Here is a 15,377-nt window from a genome sequence, read left to right on the forward strand (position 1 = left end):
CAAATACACGGGGAAAAAAGTATGATGGATAGCAAAATAAATGATCAAAAAAAAAAATAAGTCCTTAATTAGACCTTTATAAATAAAAGTTTTAAAAATCAATCCTACAGAAAACACCCTTGTGTATGCAACCTTCTTGTAAAAACGGGTCTCAAGGACTTAATGAACCGAAGACAGCGGAGCAGGGGCACAAGCACGGACACAGCCTGCGGCATTGCAGAAGGCTGCTCTATGAATGTTTCAACACATCCCAATCATATAAACTGCAAAAATTAATAAAAACACCATAGGGTGATAGTACAATATAGGATTGGTCACACAGCACACAAAGTGCACTTGCAGAATGGAAGACAAACAAGCCCCATGCAGCACTCTTTGGTCCCACTATTTTGCGTTCACGGTGCTGGCTAAATTCCAAACGGATCTGGCTTCAGCTCTGGAGGATGACATCCATCCTTCGTCCCAATCATCTTGTTGGCCGTTCTCCAGAGTTACCACGCGCGTCTCCAAGGTGGGGAGCATAGGCATCAAGTGGCAATTTTAATATAAAGCATGCCAAGTGAAGATCTGGGCAGATAGCCAAACTAGCTTTGTGGTACTCCAATTCATTTGAGGGTGGCATGTATAGAGTGTCAAGGGGTCTTAAATAGGGTTTGTGAAAAGCAGTCATCTTTAGTAAGTAACTATTGTGTGATTAATGCTGGATTAATACTAAACATTAAATCTAATCGATTTATGATGGAAACAGGTATTAGCGGGTCTCAAGGAATATAAAAATAAATGTAAAATATCGATCGGTGACTACTTGTTAAGGACAATCCCAAATACATAAAGACAATAAATTATATTTAAAAAAAGTTACATAGTAGATGAGGTTGAAAAAAGACGTAGGTCCATCAAGTTCAACCTATGCTAAATTTAGACAACAGATACTTTATTCTATATCTATACTTACTTATTGATCCAGAGGAAGGCAAACAAAAAAAAACATTAAGGGGAAAAATTAATACCTTCCTGACTCCAAGAATTGGCAATCGGATTAATCCCTGGATCAACATCCTTCCCATGTATACTTATTTGGTACATCCCTGTATACCTTTCCCATCTAAAAAGATGTCCAACCTTTTTTTGAACAAATCTATTGTATCTGCCATCACAGTCTCCATGGGTAATGAATTCCACATTTTAACTGCCCTTACTGTAAAGTTTATATAATAAATACATTAAATTATGAAAAATTATATATTCACACAAATACACGCCAAGAAGTCCCAGTGCTACATCGACTATTACAAATTACATAGTTAAATACGATTCTGTTTTTCTTCTCGTAAGTGAGGGTCATTTAGTTAAATTCTTTGGCAAAAGCATTATAAGCCTGTAACCATGCCACGGTATCCCCTATTTTGCAAGTCCTAACACTATCTGCAAACGATCTCTTTACCTCTCTGATGGAAGGGTCACAAACCTCCAAACAATTGTTACCAATTGAAATTTACAAACACACACAGTCTCTGCAAGCTCAGAACCCAAACCCACCACACCATATGGTAAAGTAGTACATCTGGCTAATCTTGGAATTGGCGGATATGCACAACCACCTTCAAGGTTGATTCCCAGAACATCAAGTCCTGCGTCTTAAAATGCAGTCGCATGCTTTTAACTGTGGTTGTTCCTTGATAGTCATATGCACATAACATTTTAATGTTGCCTTTGTGAACCTTGAATAGCGAACAGACTTACTCAAGGATCTGAATATCCATGACATTTAACTGACCAAATCAGATATGTCATCTGATCAATATGAAAAGCTCCTCTTCTCTATGACTTTGATGGTCTGTATGTGACAGAAACTAGAATTTCTGGCATGTTCACACCTTGTTCTAATTCTCCTATTGTCTCAGAGTCCAGCTCCCTACTGTATTTAGGCCTCCCAAACCGTCCTGATGGCAGCAGATCTGCACACATAAGATCACCAAACTACTCTCACACAGCAGGGACAGGAAGTTTGGAAGTGGTCCTTAAGCATTTTTCCCTCCCAGGGGGGCCTGCAATGCATTGCTGGCCTCTCTGTCAGCAAATTGTTTATGTAACAATGTGAGAGGGGGCAACGGGGAGAGGGGAAGAGGACCGCCTCTTCCTTTTGGAAACAGAGAGGATCGCTCAAATATAGAACACCATCTTTTCAACATTTAGTATTAACAGCTTCTCCTGGATTATAGTTCTAATTTGAGATTGTCCATTTACTTTTCAGACCAACACAGTAGCACTGAATGGGACATCTAAAATCTCAACGTTTAGTAAATATAGGCTACTAGCTGAGAGACCCGGCGTTGCCCGGGATGTAATGTTCCCGTTCCTCTCTCTCCTCCCCCCTCTCTCTGTTTGTCCCCCATTCACATCAATCCAGTCCCCCCCCTCCCTCCCTCCTTTACAGCTTCATGTAGCGTGTGTGCGTCAGTCACTGTGTGTTTGCTCGCGCGTCAGTGAGTCTGAGGCAGAAACACAAACACACACAGACTGACTGACGCACACACAGTCAGTGTGTGCCTCAGTCAGTGTGTGCGTGCGTCAGTCAGCCTTTGTGTGCGCGTCAGTCAGTGTGTGCGTGCGTGCGTCAAAGGGAGGGGGGGGGCGTCAAAGGGAGGGGGGGGCGTCAAAGGGAGGGGGGGGCGCCTCAAAGGCATGGATTCCTCCCCCTGCATTTCCTGCAGTGGACAGGAGGGGGGGGGCAGTGGACAGGAGGGGGGGGGCAGTGGACAGGAGGGGGGGGGCAGTGGACAGGAGGGGGGGGCAGTGGACAGGAGGGAGGGGGCAGTGGACAGGAGGGAGGGGGCAGTGGACAGGAGGGGGGGGCAGTGGACAGGAGGGGGGGGGGGCAGTGGACAGGAGGGGGGGGGCAGTGGACAGGAGGGGGGGGGCAGTGGACAGGAGGGGGGGGGCAGTGGACAGGAGGGGGGGGGCAGTGGACAGGAGGGGGGGGGCAGTGGACAGGAGGGGGGGGCAGTGGACAGGAGGGGGGGGCAGTGGACAGGAGGGGGGGGGCAGTGGACAGGAGGGGGGGGCAGTGGACAGGAGGGGGGGGGCAGTGGACAGGAGGGGGGGGGCAGTGGACAGGAGGGGGGGGGCAGTGGACAGGAGGGAGGGGGCAGTGGACAGGAGGGGGGGGGCAGTGGACAGGAGGGGGGGGCAGTGGACAGGAGGGGGGGGGCAGTGGACAGGAGGGGGGGGCAGTGGACAGGAGGGGGGGGCAGTGGACAGGAGGGGGGGGCAGTGGACAGGAGGGGGGGGCGTGGACAGGAGGGGGGGCAGTGGACAGGAGGGGGGGGGCAGTGGACAGGAGGGGGGGGGCAGTGGACAGGAGGGGGGACAGGAGGGGGGACGCAGTGGACAGGAGGGGGGACGCAGTGGACAGGAGGGGGGGGCAGTGGACAGGAGGGGGGGGCAGTGGACAGGAGGGGGGGCAGTGGACAGGAGGGGGGGGCAGTGGATAGGAGGGGGGGGCAGTGGACAGTGACACACACACACACACACACACACACACACACACACACACACACACACACACACACACACACCTCAGTTGATGCGCCCTTTCTCAGTTCCGTTTGGCGCGGAGGTGGGGAGCGACACCTACCTGTACTTCCGGGCGCCGCCACCGTCTGACTCGGCGCCGCGAGGGAGGAAGGGGGTCCGCCATCTTACGCGCCGCGTGGCAGCTGCGGGAAGCGAGGTGATTTGGAGCGGGGAGGGGTGATTTGGAGCGGGGAGAGGTGATTTGGAGCGGGGAGAGGTGATTTGGAGCGGGGAGAGGTGATTTGGAGCGGGGAGAGGTGATTTGGAGCGGGGGAGAGGTGATGCCGCTGGGGAGGGGGAAGAGGTGATGCCGCTGGGGAGGGGGAAGAGGTGATGCCGCTGGGGAGGGGGAAGAGGTGATGCCGCTGGGGAGGGGGAAGAGGTGATGCCGCTGGGGAGGGGGAAGAGGTGATGCCGCTGGGGAGGGGGAAGAGGTGATGCCGCTGGGGAGGGGGAAGAGGTGATGCCGCTGGGGAGGGGGAAGAGGTGATTTGGAGAGGGGAGAGAGGTGTGTGTGTGTGTGTGTGTGTGTGTGTGTGTGTGTGTTTTATTTTTTTGGACCTTTGGCCCGTCACTCCGCCTCAGGCCAATGAGAGGTGTGGGGGGGCGGGCCAAGGGGGTGGTGTGAGTGTGTGAGGCCAATGAGAGGTGTGCGGGGGCGGGCGGGCCAAGGGACCAATGAGATTGCCGCTAGGGACACCGGACATCCAGCAGGCAGGCATGCATGCAGGCAGGCAGGCAGCCAAACAAACATACAGTGCTTTCACTAATATAGTATAAGATAGTTTGAAATTTACATTACATGGCCATTACCAGTGCTTTAAAAATAAATAAATAAAAAAGGATGACCAATTACACCATTTAGATCCCAATCAAAAACAGAACATTGTTAAAGTATACAGTAGTTGACTTCTGAATTGTGCTTTGGACATTCTACCAGCTGAAAACAAATATAAAAATCGAGAAAAATTAAAAGCACTGAACAAGTGCAATGTCAGAAAGTATCTGTGCACTGCAAAGACTTTAGTTTGAAATATATTAATGCCAAATGAGATGTGACCTACCAATAAAAACACCATCAATAAGTTAAATTACCTTTAGTCTTGCCTTTGGCTATTTATATGCCTGGAGCATTCTCCTGTTCCTGCATGTTATACTGCTTGCTTTTCAAAAAATAATATGTGAAACTAGTTCGCTAGAGGATATAATGGTTTGAAAATAGCAACGTATTTAAACTTTTACAAACCCTTCCAGAATTTATTAAAATTATAATCTTTACATTTTTTTTTTTTTTTTTTTTTTTTTTTTTAAAGACTGAGGTGATTTTTATTTATTATGTCACAGCCCCTGGCTGAAACCCAGTTGATATTTCAGTCTCATATCCAAAAATTCTCCAGTGGGGCATCACACTGCATAAAACAGAAACGGGCTCGAATTAAGCCAAATATAAAAGTGAATTTTTATTCAGCCATACAAAATGAGGCACACAATCTTTCAACGGGGTTTGCGCCCAACCTGGTGCTTTATCAATGAGTAAATGACAAACATTGTAAAAGCATTTAAATAGGACTCGGTTAAGGCCGCGTGGCTTGTAGCAAATGGTGGAGTGCCCTCTACAGCGTATGATGTCACGATACTAACGAAGTATTAGAACACAGCCTCATCTCCATGGACACCATGCAGGTCCACAGAAGCACACACATAGCCAACAGGAAGATAACAGTATATAAAACAAGCAAAGCCTCCCTATTTCATTCCATACAGAACAAAACAAGAGAGACGTTTGATGAATTTAGCATAATAATAATAATAATATTATAACTAACTGACCATCATAAAATATAATACAATAGAATCATATTAAGGTATACAAATTAATTTGCTTATATATTAACAGAGCGTAGTTGCAAAAAACAAATAATTTTCTCCCTAATTTGACAAATAATTAATTGATAAATTACAATTGACCAAAGTAGCAGAATGTTGTTTGTTCTAACCCAGTCACTTTTGGGCAGCAAAAGTACCAGATATTCGCTGTCTGAATGTGTCAATCGGAGTTAAATACAACTGTTCACACAACTCCACAAAAATACTCAGAATCATAAATGATCATGAAGGACCATAGGAGATTCCCCAGATCCCATTCAGAGTTTAAACCCCAAGGTATTAAGAAAATCCAATAAACCTTGTAGCAGTTGAGGAGATTAATTCGGTCCCCTCCGCATATGGATATTGGGATATGTTCCATTCTTATAAACAAAAACAAATGTTAATACATTCATGTGTACAATTTGTAAAATGCTTATAACCTGGATGTTGGCATTTCTTATGAGCCTTACCATTCTCATCTTTAAAGGTCGTATACAGTAGTTCAACCTATATAAGCCTTTACCACTACCACGTTTCAAAAAGATAAATAAAATAAAAACTTGTATTGCATTTAATAAAGGCAAGTATTTTATGAAAATGTTTCATTTGAAAAAGATTTACTTTTATTAATTGAAATACAAGTTTTGTTATGCATCTTTTAAAGATGAGAATAATGGAACATGTAAGGCTCATAAGAAATGTCAACATCCGGTTTCAAAGCATTTTACAAATTGTACACTTGCAATTACAGAGGATATTTTCTATATTTACTTGTATAAAAAGGGCCATAGCTTACAGAATCAGCATTACCTTATTTTCCATTAAAAATTTACCTTCGACTAAACTGAATATGCAAACTATTCTGCAAATCCGACATCCAATTAAAAAAATAAATGACAAAAAAATATCCTGTGTAAAGTTTTTTTTTACATTTTTTTTTTATTTCCATCAACGTATCTTACAGAATAGACCTGTGAAATCTCAAACGTTTATCAACAATTGTTGGTTACTCATTTAGAACCAAAAAAATATAATTACCTACAAGATGAATGTTCATGCAACCGTGCAAAATATTTTATATATGAAATACAAACCTTTAAAGGGGAAGTTTCCCCAACACATTTCTTTTTTTACTTGTATAAAAAGCCGGGGGGTCTCCAAAGCTGAACCACCGCTGCCGGAGCTAATTTTTTGTTTAACAAATGTCGTTATAAGCTAGCAGACTTTCCAAGATCCAACCATTACTTCCTCAAATTTCTCTTCACACATATAAATTCTTATATCAAGTACATCAAGTGGGGTTTCACCCCTTTTCGGGACATTCCCAAAATACCAGAAAGGTCTGCTGTGTTGTCCCGAAACGTTGGATGAACAAATGCGAACCATTTAACCACCATTTTCGAGTGGTACTCTGTTCACTTCATTACAATGCACCCATTGACATTACACAGTAACTGTGCATGCACAGTGTACTGTGGTGACAGAATCCACCAAGAGAGGGGATTCAGCGCTCTTGCTACAACATATATTCATGATGGTAGGAATGCAGAATCATTTGAGAGCTACTAACAATCAAGGCAGTAATATTGTCATATCACAAAATGTTCATCTTGCGGCAATGTATCGAGATTCTCAGCCCCAGTTTTGCTCCATTTGCAAATCCCACTTACCCGCTGAATCCTGAGGCAGAGATAAAACCCCTATTACCGGTCCAAGATAAATCCAGCCACTGGACAAGGGTGCAGCGAGGCAGCAGGTACTCCAGGGAAGTGTCATTCAGACTGGCCCAGTAAGGTTGTAAACTAAGATGAATGTACTGCAGGGGATCACAGCAATGCTGATACAGGAGCTTACAGGTCTGTGCTAGGCGGCAAAGGTCAGGAAGTGACAAGTGGCTTATGATCAACTGAATCAACTGTTTGAAAAAGAGAAAACAGGTCGTCATTATGGATACTGTGATATCACATTTGGAAATGATTGAATCATAAATGCTCCTATAAAAGATAAGAATACTTATTTTAAACCAACTCTTAATATAGAAGAGAAATGCAAACATATTTATGACTGAGATGTTTAACTCTTAAAATCCTCCAGTACTAAAAGGGTTGAGACGCATTGTTTATCAATTAATTGCTGGCCCCTTTGTAACTCTGGGGGATTATCAAAACGCCCCAGTAATCACAACAAGTACGCCTACGCCGGGGGTGGCCAACGTCCAGTTCTCAAGGGCCACCAACAGGTCAGGTTTTTTAGGATGTCCCTGTTTCAGCATGTGGCTCACTGCTTCAGTACAGGTGGCGCAGTCTTCAAGTTGAGGACTGGGAGTTGGCCACCCCTGGCCTAGATACTTAATGGAGAAAACACTTTGCTTGCCGATATGCTGTTCAAGATACAAAGCTGGCATTTTTTGGCCTCGTTTTTCCAGCAGACGACTGCAGCGCTGCAGGTGCACAGCAGTGATTTACTTTCCAGAACTTCAGTGCTCTGTTGCCGTGCTGGAGTGTGTCAACCAGAAACACGTCTAAGGCTGAGTCCCCGCTAGCGCTGAGTGCGCTGGCGCTCAAAGAATTCGTGGCGGGTGTCCTGCGTCTGCTCGCGCACGGGGGGAGCGGCATTGCCGAATATTGAGCGAGTGGGATAGTATAACATTTTTATTTACCTAATCACATCACGTGTGCGCACGCGCATATCCGCGTGAGCGGGGACTTGCACGCACACACACACACACACGCACACACACACACGTCACCTCGCCAAGCACCGCCCGCTCAGTGTTAGCGGGACCGCAGCCTAAACAAAGAGCACATTCTTTTCTTTTTACGGTAACCTGTTATTCGCATCATGTTCTTTCCAAATGAATGAAAAATAAACAGCAGAATTGTTTTGCCGTTTGCTATTTGAGTTTCGTGCATTAGTGCAAATACTTGTTACTTGATATTTATAGATATTAATGGTATTTGCACTTTTTTTAATAGCAATGTAATGGAGACATGTAACTGATTTTTTTTGCTGTAATACATACTCCTCTCTCAAACTGGGATGGTACAAATCAGGTACAAGAACCGCCAATTTTTGTTTTTAATCAACACAAAACTTTTACTTAAAAAACAAAAACTATTATGGGATTTGCTTAAAGCTTTGCTTCTATTCGGTCAGATAAAATAAGCAGATTGCCACTACTTTCAGAAACATTCTGTTTTTACATTGCATATTGAGCTGTAGTAAAAGTCAGAAATACAAATATAGTATTATTTTTCGACAGAAGATGCGACAACATTTACTGCGATGGGTCACACACAATTACTGTATCTGTTCAACTACATCAAAAACCTGATCCTAGGCGGTTCATACAGTAGCTATGAAAGAAGCAATGCGATTACTTGATGACCAAAAAGAAGTACAGGTATATAGCATTACTCAAAAAAGTAGCACAGCTCAACCCTGTTATAACGCAATCCGTTACAAAGCGAATCCGCTTATAACGCGATGCAAGCGTGGCTCCTAATTTTCGTATTTATGAATACTTTACTACACGATTATTGGTGTCTTAAATACTTTATTGCACAATGCAGACAATTGAACATTATTTCTAATGCGATCCGCTTACAATGCAATGTGATTCTTTGGACCCCAAGCACAGCGTTATAAGGGGGTTGAGCTGTATATAGCAACACTCAAAAATTGCAACAGTAGCAACCCAAACCCATGTCATGAAACAAGAGGATTTAAATATTGATAGCCAACTTTGGGAGCTATATCAGGATAGTGCAATTTGATCGACAGAGCAAAAAATGTAATCTGTGTCAGTCTGCACCAGTGACATCTGCATGAAACCTGCATCCTACATTTGGAGAAGAGGTTAACACCACCTCAAGCTGGCAGATTTTTTTTCTTCACAAAGGAAAAATGCACCAGTTGCAAGCACACATTTTGATACAGGTCATAAAAATACACCGACAATCTCCTCCCCTAAATCCACCAATGATCAATCGCTCACACACACGCTCAGTGGCCCAAGATGAGACTAAATGGAGCAAAGCTCTTAATACATTGATGCAAAATGGCAGACAAAATTATGCAATTTGCACCAGTTTTTGTAGCAATCCTCAATGTTGAGAGACACCTGATACATATCTCCTCTAAGTCAGTTGTGTATCAATGGGAGACTATAGCATTTATTGTTTTGGCTCAACATTGCAGAATAAGATTTCAGGAATAGCATGAAGAAAAGACCAAAAGAAGCATTGTGTGAGGATTGGACCTCGGTCCCGTGACGCATTGGGTGACGCTCCTCGCGCAAGTGCCACAATACTCCTGCTGGCACAGGACCTAGGCTCCGCCCCCGCACCGCCTCTCGTGACACAATGGAGGACGCTCCTGTCTCCAATACACGGTAGTGCCGCATTTCCAGAAGCACACGAGGGGTTAATTCAGTCAATTAATCCTCACCTGCGATGCACTCCGCCCCTGCCTATCAGTGGACAGCCTAGGTCTGATTTCTCATTACCCTGCAGCTGTGTGTTGCCATTACCATTGGCTGCCTGCCCGTTAAGCAGTTCGTTGCTGTGCCTTGCCTTTTCGTTGTGACCGCAGCTCGTACCTGGACCTCTGCCTTCTCGAACCCCTGGACCTCGGCTCATTTCTGAATTCCCGCTCTCTCCTCGACCTCAGCTGCGGATTACGACTACTCTCCACTCTCCAACCCCTGAATACAGCAAGTACCTTGACCTACCCGAACTCTCCTACCCTGACCCGGCTACATGACCCCGACTCTGCAATCCGAACCTGGTCTCACGGTTGTAGGTCGGTGGTTATCTACAACCCCACCTCAGCCTTGCGGTCTTGTCCTGTTTGTAGTGAGCACCCGTTGCACATTGCTTCTGTTACTCAGCTTAAAGTGGAGAAGTAAATGACAGATCGGACCACCAGGACTGACCCCTCCCTCCCCTTCCACAACGAGCCTACGACACGTCCTCGGCTCTACCACCTTCTGCGAACGATAGCTGGATGTCTGTGTGTCCCCTCAACTCCCTCCCACCCCCCCCCGTATCGAGCTGCATCAGGGCCTGCTGCCCCACCTCTGATCAAATATGCTTGTATTTCCTTAGCTTTCAAGTAAATTTGTGTGTAAAAAATTGCACTTACAGTAGCTGTCGGAGCAACAATAATTAAATTTGAATAAGCAGACAGTCCAAGTGCCACTCCAAAGCCCTTTGTGGATCAAATTTGCCCTGCAGGCCATCAGTTGCAGAGCTCTATGTGAATCTACAGGCCTTTCACTGGAGAGGATTGAATATATTATTTAGTAGTGTGCACTGTGTAGTCACATTTTAAACATGCGATTCTCTCTCTTTTTTTTTTTTAAGAAGGTAAAAAGTTGTAACTCCCTACCTGGAAGCTTTGCATACCCTCAAATTAAGCTATACCATTAAAATAAACAATGATGCAACTCAATAGATCATTATATTACTCTTGCACAACAGAGATTAACATTTGTTAGCGGGATCATATGTGACATGATTCCAGACTATGTCATCAGTACAAAGTGACACAAACATCAAGAGTCGCAAACAAGAGCATTGCTCCAAAAATTATGTAAAAAATGTATAACACAAAAATGTATGTCAGTGAATTAAAAAGGAGCAATCCAAGAGTTTTTTTTCTCCATAGGATTGAAGAAGGGGGTCTCTGGAACTGAACCCCATTAATTTCAGCTCAGGGGACCCCCTGCTTCCAGAGATAGTTGCCTTTGTAGTAGGTGCCGGTATCCCTCCGCTTTTTAATGCTCCTGTGTCACGTGGGCCAATAGGAAGCCGCATCGGATGATGATGTCGTCACGGCTTCCTATGGGCCCGAAGGGCAGGGGAGCTTTGAAAAGAGGCCATCACGTGACCCCTGTTTTTCAAGCGGCTCCTGGCATGTACTATGGCAGGTCAGTATAACCGGAAGCAGGGGGGTTCCCAGAGCCTGGAGACCCCCTGCTTTAATCTCGCTCAGGCTTTTTTTTTTAAAGGTGAAAGATGGTCTCCATGATATTTGACGGACTACATTAAAACCAGGGTACACGTTGATTAAATATCTGCTTTTATTGGTGAATTTTAAATACAGTTTGTCTATGGTTTCTAAAAAAAATCAGAGTTATTGGTCACCACACCATAGTATTGCATATTAAAATGTCTCATGAGAAAATGTTATTTCTTTGACTATTTTTTTATTAATATTATGATGAGAAAGTAAAAAGGTGTAGAATTAAAATAGTTTGTCTGAGCTTAATCTCTTCAGGGCCTCACAGTTCTGGAACCCCCATTGTGCACCACTCTCGAACTGAAGGATTTAACAAATCCGGTCACATGATTGCATTTTTGGAACATGTACAGGTTTCCTCTTGCTTTAGAACAGGAGTGGCCAACTTCAGTCCTCCAACAGGTCAGGTATAGAAGGATATCGCTGCTTCAGCACAAGTGGCTCAATTATCAACCAAGTCACTGACTGAGCCACCTGTGCTGAAGCAGGGATATCCTTAGAACCTCACCTGTTGGTGGCCCATGAGGATTGGAGTTGGTTACTCGTGCATTAGAGGGTTGGTACATCTGGGTTATTTCCTCACCGTGGAATAAAGTTTGTTAAATCATACCTAACTGTGGTGTTGCACCCGTCCATTGGGCATGACCAAATGAACGCAACGTTAAGTGGCTGCGTTAACTTCCACAGACAAGACATGTCAATGAAAATGCCTCATTTGCATATCATTTTAGCACGAACGGCCGCTATAATTGAAGCTTTACGGGAGTAAGCATGACTAAACGTTACGTTATTATCCTTTGAAGATACATCGTTGGTCTTAACGTGATGTAAAGTTAAGGTTCAGATTATGTTAAGTGGCTTAGTAGAGCTTTGTGGATCTTGCCCAAGTGTTACAGACACATTTTGCAGAAAAGGCTCAGTCACAGACTGCATGAGGTGAGCAGGCAGTACAACAGAAGTACACCTGCTTCCAACCTAAAAGTACTCGCTTATTGTTGTTATTGAATAACTCATTTCACAAGGTAAAAGCCTAATTTTCAAGCAGATATTAAACCTTACAGCCGTTTCTTGCTTTTTTTTTTTTTTTTTTAATTGTCCACTTCATTAGCTACTACAGTACTAGTTTTTTTTTAATGTAAATGTAAGTAACTGCCCTGCATCTTGCATGTACTCTATTTCAGGAAGCCTTTTTGGCTCACAGTTTAAGCACTCAAGGTACAGATACAGACAGGGTAGCCACAGAAATGTGCAATGTAAAAGGTAATAAGATCCAGGTCTCGGGGTGGGGGGGGGGGGGAGAGAAGGAGAGAGAGATCGATAGATACAGAGAGGCAGAAGGTAACAGGCAGAATTAGAGACAGACAGTAAGTGAGAAACAAAATCAGGTCTGACAAAAACGTAAAAGTGGGCACTTCTATGGACATCCCCATTTATTTTATGAAAATGCTCATTATTATTATTGGACAAAATTCTCTTGTGCCAGGGTTTTATTCTGACAAAGCATTTCAAATGTATAAAAACAAGGTTAAAAATTACATGGAGATTACATTATTGGAGTGTTAACTTTTTCAATAAAAAACAACGCAGGAAGTTATTTTTTGTTTGTGTGTGTTTGAAAACGTTTGTACCAATATTACTTTAAAAATATATTTTAATTAGTATTTTGCTTGGTGTATGACCTGGTGAAACACGGTCTATAAAATGATGGGTGGGATAATTATTTTACAAGTAATGAGATACAAACACTGATTTAATAAGTTGTGCTGTAAGTAATATTGTAAACTATATACAAGTTAAATTGTATTTCTATAAATAGTTTGCTAGGTATTTTTAATACACATTAATTACATGGGAGTATATTGTTAAACACTGGTAAATGTATTTCCCATAAACTTTGCTGCCATGATTTAATTGTTAAAATTGCATTCCTTCTACTTGTTTTTCGTGTCTTTATTTGAATAATATTGCAAGAGACTTCTAAGGGTGATCTTTTTAATATCTTATCATAGGCAACGGCAAACGCTTTTAAAGCAGCAAACTCTCCCCACCCCCCCCAAAAAAAAAATGATAATCTAAGGCTGAGTCCCCGCTGGCGCTGAGCTTGCTATGCGCTTGCCTCTGTGAATGGGAATCCTCCCGTTCACGCTCGCGCTGTGCGTGGGCGCTCATGCTCGTGCACGCACGTCTCCCAAACTTTGTGCTTGAAGAGACACTGAAGAGATACTTTCAGGTTCAGAGCAGGGTCACATGACCCTGCTCTGACCAATGAGAAGAGAGAGGGCGTGTTGTAATGCCCTCTCACTACTGCAAACACAAACATGGGATTTCTAGCCGAGAGACGTGGAAGAGGGGGAGGGGGGGGGCAAACGGACTGGTGTGGGGGAGGGGGGCAAACGGACTAGTGTGGGGGGGCAAAACTGACTGGTGTGGGGGGGAGAAAACAAAGTGGTGTGGTGGGGCAAACAAAGTGGTGTTGTGTGGGGAGGGGGCAAACAAAGTGGTGTGGTGTGGTCAAAGTGAGGGGGAGAAAGGAGAGAAGGGGGGGAGAGGACGGAAGGGGGAGAGAGAGAGGAGGGAAGGGGGAGAGAGAGCAATGGGGGGGAGAGAGAGAGAGAGAGAGAGAGAGAGAGCAAAATGGGGGAGAGAGAGAAGGGAGAGAGGAGGGAAGGGGGAAGAGAGAAAATGGACAGACACACACACAGCCCCTATTCAGCCAATTACACGCCCCCTCACCTAATATCCACGCCCACCCCCCCCCCCACTCCTGCTCTAAAAATGTTGCAGGATAGCGATCGTGCCAAACTTTGTTCTCTTAAGAAATGCGAACGTCAGCAGCCATTTTAACCTCCTAGTGAGGAACATTTTTAGCAACTGATATCTCCAGAATTCAACTACAGAATATAAAAGTGATTTTTGTTGTTTGTTTTTTAAACCAAAGATTTTGCCATGATATAAGGAAAGGAGACATCTTTGGGGCGAGTAGAGCCGATTTCCAATATAAATAAAATAAAAAAAAAAGAGAGAAAATTGCCTCTGCGCTTAAACACTACCTGCTGCAGCCACCGTAAGGCCGAGTCCATAGAAGGACAGGCCGTGCTGAGGCGTGCGGACGCTCCGCGCTGAGCCCCTGCATCCTCAATGAGGATGCCTTGAGAGGGGGCTCACGCGAGCGTCCGCAGGCGTGCGGAGGCTTTGGAGTTTTCAGCCGAGCGCCAAGCTGTTTTTCAGCGCCCTGTCGGCTGAAAACCTCCAATCACCGCACAGCAGCGTCAATGTCACGGCGCCGTGACATTGACGTCAGTGCGTCGTGGGCGATTGGCCTAGCGACGTCACTGCCCCGCCTCCAACCACCTCCCACCGGCTCCCTTCGCGCACGCTGGCTCGCCTGCAAGTCCGTGCAATCGCGCTGACTGAAGCAGGCGAGCCTCAGCGTTAGCGCGCCTCCACTCTCCCCACATCTCTATGGCCCGGGCCTACGGCAGGGAACGGAAAGATAAAAATGAATAACAGTTGTTCTTGTATAGCACTGACAGTGTACACAGAGCTGCACATAGAATTTTTGCAGGCATGGGTCCCTCATCCATAGAGCTTACAATCTAATTTGGTGCCTGAGGCACAGGGAGATAACGTGACTTGCCCACGATCACAAAGAGCTGACACTGGGATTTGAACAGGCTCGCCGGCTTCAAACTCAGTGTTATTGCTTTTCATAATCAGTGTCTATTACTCACTGAGCAGGAGAGAGAGGGGGGGAAGAAGAAGGAGAAGAAGGAGAAGGAGGAGGGAAAGAGAATGTAAAAAAATAGAAGAGAGACAGGGGACAGGCGAAGGAAAAAAGAGACAGGGGACAGGAAAAGGGAAAGAGACAGGGGGCAGGCAAAGGGAAAGAGACAGGGGGCAGGCAAAGG

At 44.7% G+C, this 15,377-nt stretch overlaps 1 protein-coding gene across 1 annotated transcript in view; it reads right to left on the minus strand.

The window, feature by feature from the left end:
* Positions 1–15,377, minus strand: part of FBXL4 (F-box and leucine rich repeat protein 4) — a 62,033-nt gene that overhangs the window by 34,667 nt on the left and 11,989 nt on the right. The window contains exon 4 of the mRNA XM_075597509.1: positions 7,116–7,360. Coding sequence (XP_075453624.1) covers positions 7,116–7,360 — 245 coding nt within the window. The remainder of the gene's footprint in view (positions 1–7,115; positions 7,361–15,377) is intronic.

Source organism: Ascaphus truei, chromosome 4, assembly GCF_040206685.1.
Source record: "Ascaphus truei isolate aAscTru1 chromosome 4, aAscTru1.hap1, whole genome shotgun sequence".
In the NCBI taxonomy this organism is placed as follows: Eukaryota; Metazoa; Chordata; class Amphibia; order Anura; family Ascaphidae; genus Ascaphus; species Ascaphus truei.